At 43.8% G+C, this 10,500-nt stretch overlaps 2 protein-coding genes across 3 annotated transcripts in view; both read left to right on the forward strand.

Moving 5' to 3' along the window:
• LOC306819163 (pre-B-cell leukemia transcription factor 1-like) overlaps positions 1 to 2,733 on the forward strand; it is a 14,874-nt gene extending 12,141 nt beyond the window's left edge. For both annotated transcript variants that reach the window (XM_079372934.1, XM_079372935.1), the window contains one exon: positions 1,856 to 2,733. The gene's annotated coding sequence lies outside the window, so the exon portion shown is untranslated. The remainder of the gene's footprint in view (positions 1 to 1,855) is intronic.
• Positions 2,734 to 3,674: 941 nt separating this feature from the next.
• Positions 3,675 to 6,045, forward strand: sid4 (secreted immunoglobulin domain 4). Its single transcript, XM_079372936.1, has 8 exons — positions 3,675 to 3,786; positions 4,155 to 4,301; positions 4,386 to 4,520; positions 4,715 to 4,887; positions 4,959 to 5,145; positions 5,223 to 5,402; positions 5,491 to 5,757; positions 5,845 to 6,045. The coding sequence occupies exons 1-8, from the start codon at positions 3,738 to 3,740 to the stop codon at positions 5,847 to 5,849; spliced, it is 1,143 nt and encodes a 380-aa protein (XP_079229062.1). The 5' UTR covers positions 3,675 to 3,737; the 3' UTR covers positions 5,850 to 6,045.
• The last annotated feature ends 4,455 nt before the right edge of the window (positions 6,046 to 10,500 follow it).

Genomic DNA, 10,500 nt, shown 5'->3' on the forward strand with positions numbered 1-10,500 from the left:
TGTGAGATTATGACAGCACTGACGGGTAGAAGAAGGAGGTGAGGATCAGATTAAAGTCAGTGTTAGATTATGACAGCACTGACAGAAGGAGGAGGTGAGGATCAGATTAAAGTCAGTGTTAGATTATGACAGCACTGACAGAAGAAGGAGGTGAGGGTCAGATTAAAGTCAGTGTTAGATTATGACAGCACTGACAGAAGAAGGAGGTGAGGATCAGATTAAAGTCAGTGTTAGATTATGACAGCACTGACAGAAGAAGGAGGTGAGGGTCAGATTAAAGTCAGTGTGAGATTATGACAGCACTGACAGAAGAAGGAGGTGAGGATCAGATTAAAGTCAGTGTTAGATTATGACAGCACTGACAGAAGAAGGAGGTGAGGGTCAGATTAAAGTCAGTGTTAGATTATGACAGCACTGACAGAAGAAGGAGGTGAGGATCAGATTAAAGTCAGTGTTAGATTATGACAGCACTGACAGAAGAAGGAGGTGAGGATCAGATTAAAGTCAGTGTTAGATTATGACAGCACTGACAGAAGAAGGAGGTGAGGATCAGATTAAAGTCAGTGTTAGATTATGACAGCACTGACAGAAGAAGGAGGTGAGGGTCAGATTAAAGTCAGTGTTAGATTATGACAGCACTGACAGAAGAAGGAGGTGAGGGTCAGATTAAAGTCAGTGTTAGATTATGACAGCACTGACAGAAGGAGGTGAGGGTCAGATTAAAGTCAGTGTTAGATTATGACAGCACTGACAGAAGAAGGAGGTGAGGATCAGATTAAAGTCAGTGTTAGATTATGACAGCACTGACAGAAGAAGGAGGTGAGGGTCAGATTAAAGTCAGTGTTAGATTATGACAGCACTGACAGGTAGAAGAAGGAGGTGAGGGTCAGATTAAAGTCAGTGTTAGATTATGACAGCACTGACAGAAGAAGGAGGTGAGGGTCAGATTAAAGTCAGTGTTAGATTATGACAGCACTGACAGAAGAAGGAGGTGAGGATCAGATTAAAGTCAGTGTTAGATTATGACAGCACTGACAGGTAGAAGAAGGAGGTGAGGATCAGATTAAAGTCAGTGTTAGATTATGACAGCACTGACAGAAGAAGGAGGTGAGGGTCAGATTAAAGTCAGTGTTAGATTATGACAGCACTGACAGAAGAAGGAGGTGAGGGTCAGATTAAAGTCAGTGTTAGATTATGACAGCACTGACAGAAGAAGGAGGTGAGGGTCAGATTAAAGTCAGTGTTAGATTATGACAGCACTGACAGGTAGAAGGAGGTGAGGGTCAGATTAAAGTCAGTGTTAGATTATGACAGCACTGACAGAAGAAGGAGGTGAGGGTCAGATTAAAGTCAGTGTTAGATTATGACAGCACTGACAGGTAGAAGAAGGAGGTGAGGGTCAGATTAAAGTCAGTGTTAGATTATGACAGCACTGACAGAAGAAGGAGGTGATGATCAGATTAAAGTCAGTGTTAGATTATGACAGCACTGACAGAAGAAGGAGGTGAGGATCAGATTAAAGTCAGTGTTAGATTATGACAGCACTGACAGGTAGAAGAAGGAGGTGATGATCAGATTAAAGTCAGTGTTAGATTATGACAGCACTGACAGAAGAAGGAGGTGAGGGTCAGATTAAAGTCAGTGTTAGATTATGACAGCACTGACAGAAGAAGGAGGTGATGATCAGATTAAAGTCAGTGTTAGATTATGACAGCACTGACAGAAGAAGGAGGTGAGGGTCAGATTAAAGTCAGTGTTAGATTATGACAGCACTGACAGAAGAAGGAGGTGAGGGTCAGATTATTATTAGTGAATATAAACATGTTGGCGTGTCCCCCCCCACCTTGGTCTGCAGGGCTCTGATGGATGAAGAAACAACGCGCACCCCAAACGCCGGGCAGCGAGCACTACACCACCTGCAGCCGCTGCCCCGCCCCCCTGCAGGATGACCTCCAGTCAACCCCCACCCCCCTCCACAGACTCTTCAAACCCCACCGGGCTGACCGCCAGCCGCCCCCTGCAGGATGACCCCCCCGTTACGTTTGTTTAGATTTGTACTCTCTTTTTATTTCTTAGAGTTAAAATGATAAAAGACAAAAAGAAAGCATGTGATAGTAAAAAAAGCCTTTATATCGTTTCTTTGCCTTGTTTGACTCTGAGGTTGTGACGGGTACGTTCAAACGTCTCGCTGACACGTGTGACCATAAATCCAGCTCATGGCGGCCGCTCAGCGTTTGTATCCTGTGGTGTTGCTTCTCTTAAAGTTGTAAATATATTTTTACTCTCACAGCTTTGTGTTTCTTTAAAGCTTTGTAAGCAACCGAACCAAAGAAGCTTTAACCAGGACGTCCGAGTTCAAAGTTCAGCTGCAGGAGGGGTTTCACCCCCTGAGCCCCCTAGTGCTGAGCCACGGTACTGCATCTGACTGGCCTCTGGATTGTTTTTATTGTCTCTTTTTTTTAGGGTTAAATGTTCGTACGAACGTCACCTGATCAAAGTCATACTTCAGTAGTTTCTGATCTTTGAGAGAATCACACGATGTTTGTTAGTGTGAACTTTATAAACCATCTGCAGACATTATTAAAGAATCAGGATTTAAATAATCATATTATTGAAGTGGAGAAAACAGCAGCGGCGTCCTGAGAAGTCCTCAACCTGACATCATCACGTGTTCATGTTTCTATGACGTCTTTTTTTTACTCTGCAAACATTAAAGTCAGTTATTACACATCAGCGTCTGCTTGTGTCTCTCATTCTTTAACTCCTGTTTTATTCTGCTACGTCAACTCGAACTGAAGATTAGCAAAGATGAACAAGGAGCCAATCACAGGAACACAGACAAGACCAATGAACTGAAGACAAGAGACAAAGGTCACTGAGACCAAATACACAGGTCATCAGACACAGGTGGGACTAACGATACAGGTTTATGTAAATAACATCACATGATAGCAGCTAACTGCTAACAGCTAACTAATGAATTCAACAAAGGAGAAAAACGCTACACAAACAAAACCAACGAAGAAGACATCCAGCAGTTCATCTCTGTCACTGACATCATGTGACTCTTTATTACAATAACCCTAAAGACGGTGACGTAACACAGGAAGTGACCATTCTTTCAACCAATCAGAGGACTGCAGTGTTTAGCTCCACCTTTTCAGGTCGGCTCCACATTCTCGGCCCCCCGACGGAAGGATCCCAAAAAGTGGGACGGTACGGGTCGGTTATTTGGGAATCTATCTATCTAAAAAAAATAAAAAACTTGAATTTCCCTCGGGATCAATAAAGTATCTATCTATCTATTTATCTATCTTTCCCGGGATCAGTCTATGGAAACGCTGCAAAATGCACGCCGTACCGAGACGAACCGAGCCGGACCGCTCGGTGGAAACGGGCTTAACGAAACACAGGTGAGACTAAAAAGACAGGTGAGACAACGGGAGGAAGTAAAACATGACAGAGAAACACAGGAAAGCAAAATTACCAAATAAAACAGGAAACACTTATTTCATCATTTCTGTCATATTGTTCAAACTGACCATCAGCATTACTTCAAACTAATGATAGAAACAGTGAGGCACACAAACCCTACACCCAGTCTCTCTCTTTAAACCAATTAGAGGACACTACAGTTGTGATGAGACAGAGGAGGGGCGGGGCTACGTGGTGAGTGAGGGGTCAAAGGTCTTCAGTGACAGTATGAGGATTAGACACAGAGCGAGCCACTGTTCATCATGGACCTCTTACCTGAGCTTCTCATCCTGTCGTCGTTATTCTGTTCAGGTAAATTATTGAATTAAGTCAAACAGACGAGAAGGATCATCGTGACAAATCTGATAACTTCATCGAACTTCATGAAGCTGCTGGCTCTCAATCCACAGTTTGATGTAACCATTTTAAATCATGTGCTGATCCATCGAGCAGTCTGAAACTTCTGTCTTTGAATGAAGTCTGATTAAAAACCTGTTAACCTGAGCTGAACGTTTTAATAAATCAGACAGGGTGTAGACTGAAGATAATTGATTTCAGCTGGCTGTGGATACGGGACTGTGATCGTCTGAGCCCTTCTGTTCAGTCTGTGTGTTTGCTCACTTTATTTGCGTTGAGGTCACTGATCGCCGACCCGACTAAAGGTTCACGTGTGTCTGCAGTGTGTGCACAGGCTCCTGTCGTTTCTGTGGAGCCCCGGGCAGCGACTGTGCGCCAAGGGGAGTCGGCCAGCTTTAGGTGCCAAGTGGGGAGCGGTGCAAAGCCGGTCCAGCTGGAATGGAGACGAGCCAATAACCAAGCGCTTCAAGGTCAGAGGGGTCAACTTCTAAGACTTGTGTAATCACTAACGTGAAGGAGCGCAGGGTCACAGACTTCTTCATCTTGTCTCGTAGAAAATGTGAAAGTGGGTCCTGGAGGCTCTGTGCTGACCGTCGCTAACTCTCGGCCCGCAAACCAGGGACAGTACCGCTGTGTGGCGAGCAACTCTGCAGGCCGAGGCACAGCGACGGCCACGCTCAACGTCAAATGTGAGCTCATCTCCACAGTTCAGTGTATCATAAAGGAGGTGTAAAAGTTGTTGGGCCACGAGATTCAACACCCGTTCAAACCTGACAAGAAGTCTGAATGGAGACGAGCTTCTCCATGTTGTGTCCAATGCTCGCCTCTGCTGCCCCCATGTGGCCATAAACCGCAGGGTTAAAACATCTGCTGTCTCTCACAGATGCTCCTAAGGTGCAGTTGACACCAGCAGGGCCCCTGAGGGTCAGGATGGGGGACGCCGTGTCGGTGGAGTGTCGAGCCACAGGCAGGCCACGCCCCAAAATGAGCTGGAAACGCCAGGGCTCCACGCTGCAGCTCGTTACCAAGGAGACGAACGACGGCAACACAATACAGGTAAACAGTGTCATGAGAGTTATCTCACATTTAAAGACAAACGCTGAATGATGTCATGCTTGTGTGCTTAGTGGCCCGCGGTGCACCCAGAGGACTCGGGGGTTTATATCTGCCAGGCTTCAAACTCTGAGGGGGTGACGGAGGTCAAAGTTGATGTGATTGTTGAGGGGGGGCTGGGAGCCCCGGTGGCCTCAGTGAGTGCTACAGAGATGACCGTGGTGGAGGGACACTCAGTGACGATGACGTGTGTCGCCACTGGTAAGATGTCTGTTTGTTGCTTTATGTTTAAATCTCACGTCACCTTTCTGAAGTCCACATTCTCTTCTGTCTTTCAGGTTCACCAACGCCTGTCATCACCTGGTCCAAGCTACGAGCCCCGCTGCCATGGAAGCACACGGTGCTGGGTGGAGTTTTAACGCTGAGCAGAGTGGGGCGTCAGGATTCAGGACAGTACATCTGTAATGCCACCAACCTTCACGGTTACAGTGAGGCGTACACACAGATGGAGGTGGAGAGTGAGTCTATGTTAGAGGTAGTGAACACACAGAAACACCTCCACGCTCCGTCTGTCCTCAGGTTACTGTCATTCTCCTCTCCCTGCAGGTCCTCCGTACGCCACATGTCTACCTGAACAGGCGAGGCTCCAGCCAGGAGACGCCCTGAGCGTGCAGTGCCTTGCTCATGGCTCTCACCCCATTCAGTTTAAGTGGACCCGGGTGGGCCAGACGAGCCTGCCTGCAGGAGCAGAGAGCACCAGGGATGGAAAGCTGCTCATAGCTCATGTTAAACAGAGCGACAGTGGCACGTTCAAATGTGTGGCGTCTAACCACGTGGGCTCCAGCGAGGCGTTGGTTGAAGTTGTCGTTAAAGGTGAGATTCTGTTTAAGTGAAGGTGATTGATGCTAAGCTAATACGTTGATGTGTGTTCATGAACCTCTTTGTTGTTTGTTTGTACAGCCTGAGATGACGTGGTCGCTCGTCAGTGGTCTATCTGCTCTCCTCAACTGTAGCCATGACGACAGCCAAAGAGTTCATAATGAGAAAATGATGTTATTTTTTTATGGTGTTGAAGGAAAGCATGTCAACACTTTGTTATTTCTGTCCCCAAAGGTTCAGGTTGTTCTTTCATAGAAACCTTTAACCTTGCTCATGTCTCGTTTCTGTCTCTGCTGAAGGACCTTTCTGATTGGACGTGGTGTGCAATGCTAACATGAAAACAATAGTCTGTTTGGATGCACGGTTTGTTTCTGTCCACTCTTCACTACAAAGGAGTGATCTTTCTCCTGCTGAGAAGGGAAGAGACATGCAGCCAAGATGAAAAGGGTGTGTGTTTCATGAAGTCCACAAGCAAAGTGCAGTGCAGTCTGCGTCCTACCTGAAAGAACTTTGAAATGTGTCTGCAGCCTAAACTCATGTTACATTCACCGAGGAGTCCAACTTCAGTCTGTTCTGATAGAAAAATGTTTATGACGTCAACAATGATCAGAATGATAAAGACAAATAAAATATATAAATTCAGTTTTACAAAGTGTTTTCTGATGTCTGACCGCCAAGAGGGAATATAACAAGATCAAGATGTGTGAGTTCTGTTACTTTTGTATTTTTAACCCTCGATTCAGTGTCTGATAAAAGGAACATGAAATAAAAGAAAGCTCATAAAGATATGAAGGCCTGTATGTAGATGACATCACTCTATCAGATACAGCTGTATGTAGATGACATCACTCTATCAGATACAGCTGTATGTAGATGACATCACTCTATCAGATACAGCTGTATGTCGATGACATCACTATTAGATACAGCTGTATGTAGATGACATCACTATCAGATACAGCTGTATGTAGATGACATCACTATCAGATACAGCTGTATGTAGATGACATCACTCTATCAGATACAGCTGTATGTAGATGACATCACTCTATCAGATACAGCTGTATGTAGATGACATCACTCTATCAGATACAGCTGTATGTAGATGACATCACTATCAGATACAGCTGTATGTAGATGACATCACTATCAGATACAGCTGTATGTAGATGACATCACTCTATCAGATACAGCTGTATGTAGATGACATCACTCTATCAGATACAGCTGTATGTAGATGACATCACTCTATCAGATACAGCTGTATGTCGATGACATCACTATCAGATACAGCTGTATGTAGATGACATCACTATCAGATACAGCTGTATGTAGATGACATCACTATCAGATACAGCTGTATGTAGATGACATCACTATCAGATACAGCTGTATGTAGATGACATCACTATCAGATACAGCTGTATGTAGATGACATCACTCTATCAGATACAGCTGTATGTAGATGACATCACTATCAGATACAGCTGTATGTAGATGACATCACTCTAACAGATACAGCTGTATGTAGATGACATCACTCTATCAGATACAGCTGTATATTGATGACATCACTCTATCAGATACAGCTGTATGTAGATGACATCACTCTATCAGATACAGCTGTATGTAGATGACATCACTCTATCAGATACAGCTGTATGTAGATGACATCACTATCAGATACAGCTGTATGTAGATGACCTCACTATCAGATACAGCTGTATGTAGATGACATCACTATCAGATACAGCTGTATATTGATGACATCACTCTATCAGATACAGCTGTATATTGATGACATCACTCTATCAGATACAGCTGTATGTAGATGACATCACTCTATCAGATACAGCTGTATGTAGATGACATCACTATCAGATACAGCTGTATGTAGATGACATCACTATCAGATACAGCTGTATGTAGATGACATCACTATCAGATACAGCTGTATGTAGATGACATCACTATCAGATACAGCTGTATATTGATGACATCACTCTATCAGATACAGCTGTATATTGATGACATCACTCTATCAGATACAGCTGTATATTGATGACATCACTCTATCAGATACAGCTGTATATTGATGACATCACTCTATTAGATACAGCTGTATATTGATGACATCACTCTATCAGATACAGCTGTATGTAGATGACATCACTATCAGATACAGCTGTATATTGATGACATCACTCTATCAGATACAGCTGTATGTAGATGACATCACTATCAGATACAGCTGTATGTAGATGACATCACTATCAGATACAGCTGTATGTAGATGACATCACTATCAGATACAGCTGTATGTAGATGACATCACTATCAGATACAGCTGTATGTAGATGACATCACTATCAGATACAGCTGTATATTGATGACATCACTCTATCAGATACAGCTGTATATTGATGACATCACTCTATCAGATACAGCTGTATATTGATGACATCACTCTATCAGATACAGCTGTATATTGATGACATCACTCTATCAGATACAGCTGTATATTGATGACATCACTCTATCAGATACAGCTGTATGTCGATGACATCACTCTATCAGATACAGCTGTATGTAGATGACATCACTATCAGATACAGCTGTATGTAGATGACATCACTATCAGATACAGCTGTATGTAGATGACATCACTATCAGATACAGCTGTATATTGATGACATCACTCTATCAGATACAGCTGTATATTGATGACATCACTCTATCAGATACAGCTGTATATTGATGACATCACTCTATCAGATACAGCTGTATATTGATGACATCACTCTATTAGATACAGCTGTATATTGATGACATCACTCTATCAGATACAGCTGTATATTGATGACATCACTCTATCAGATACAGCTGTATGTAGATGACATCACTATCAGATACAGCTGTATGTAGATGACATCACTATCAGATACAGCTGTATGTAGATGACATCACTATCAGATACAGCTGTATGTAGATGACATCACTATCAGATACAGCTGTATGTAGATGACATCACTATCAGATACAGCTGTATATTGATGACATCACTCTATCAGATACAGCTGTATATTGATGACATCACTCTATCAGATACAGCTGTATATTGATGACATCACTCTATCAGATACAGCTGTATATTGATGACATCACTCTATCAGATACAGCTGTATATTGATGACATCACTCTATCAGATACAGCTGTATATTGATGACATCACTCTATCAGATACAGCTGTATATTGATGACATCACTCTATCAGATACAGCTGTATATTGATGACATCACTCTATCAGATACAGCTGTATATTGATGACATCACTCTATCAGATACAGGGGCTGGGCAATAGGAAAAGTGTTTATTTGAGCCTGTTTAACTCGCTCGACATTCAGAACGTTTGAGCCTGCGCCTGAGTCAATGAGAGCGAGCGTAGAAATGAGCTTACCTTCAACAAAGGTGCTTTACGGGGAGAACTGAGGACAGCAGCTCGACTCACCAGAACCCCGGCTGAGACTGCTGTGGCTTGTTGTTTCACTGATTCGAGCAGTTAGCTAGCTGATATGTCTTCACCACAGTAGACACACAATCTCCTCCCCTGTTTCTTTCTAAAAGGGTGAGTCGGTTGCGTCCTCGTTGTATGGGTTTCTCTAAATGGTTCACAGAGTGTGCAGGTTCGACACTGGGTTTCCTGGTTTCTCTGAACCAACCAGGGGCTGACTGAGTGGAAAGAGGTGGGTCAGAACATTGGAACAAGAAATCCTGCCCCTTTTAGCGAAGCCTCTCTTTCAGCCTGTTATCAATCTTTATGGCTCGCGTTATTAGCTCCTGCAAACTATCAGTCTCGGGTCGCCCAACTGGACTTTCGTTAACTGCCCCGTTGAGATCCCTCAGAAATATTCCCAGTAACGCCCTATCATCCCAACCTAGCTCGACTGTTAAAGTCCTAAACTCGTGGTCAAACACTGAGGTGATCTCAGCCAAAAAAGATGACTGTAGGTGGCATTTAAAGGAGCTCGCCCTACCCGACAGTAACCCTAACACATAGTTAATCTCAGTCCAATCAGGGGCCATCGTTCGTGCTGCCCAAGTATCATTCCTTGAGAGTGACGCAGGGAATTAACGTTAGCCTGTGACTCTGAGTCGGCTGGGTCCATGTTGGCCGGATTATTCTGTTACAATACACACTCATGGATAATGCTTTAGACCGAGCACCATACCACTGGAGTAGTCAATAATCCAGTGAGGAGTGAAGATGTATGCTGGTGGTTGATCAGGTGATGAGGTACACCTGGCTGCCACATGGGAGGAGAGCGTCAGAGATGATGATCGTGCTTTTCAGACTGTGATGATGGAAATAAATACTTCTCTCTCCGGTTTGATCCTCAGCAGATGAACAGCGATCACATTCAGAAATCCGTCTGCAGTTCAGATTAAAACAACCCTGGTGTGCAGTCTGCTCTCAGAAGACAACGAGCTCTATACAAGACGTGTTGTGTTTCTTCACAGATAGATGTGAGGTGTCGCAGATCAATAATGATTCATACTGTTGAAATATTTCATGAACTCCAGCTACAGGATGGCTCCTCACTTTACTTTGACAGCCCCATTAAGACCACTTCTTTCTTCCACCACATGGGGGCGATGTATAGCTTTAAAGCACACTCATCACACAGACCGACTGGAGCAAAGGTTAGTGTGATCAGAGCGTCAACGTTAAGAGAGA

Source organism: Symphodus melops (assembly GCF_947650265.1).
Source record: "Symphodus melops genome assembly, contig: scaffold_183, whole genome shotgun sequence".
Classification (NCBI taxonomy): Eukaryota; Metazoa; Chordata; class Actinopteri; order Labriformes; family Labridae; genus Symphodus; species Symphodus melops.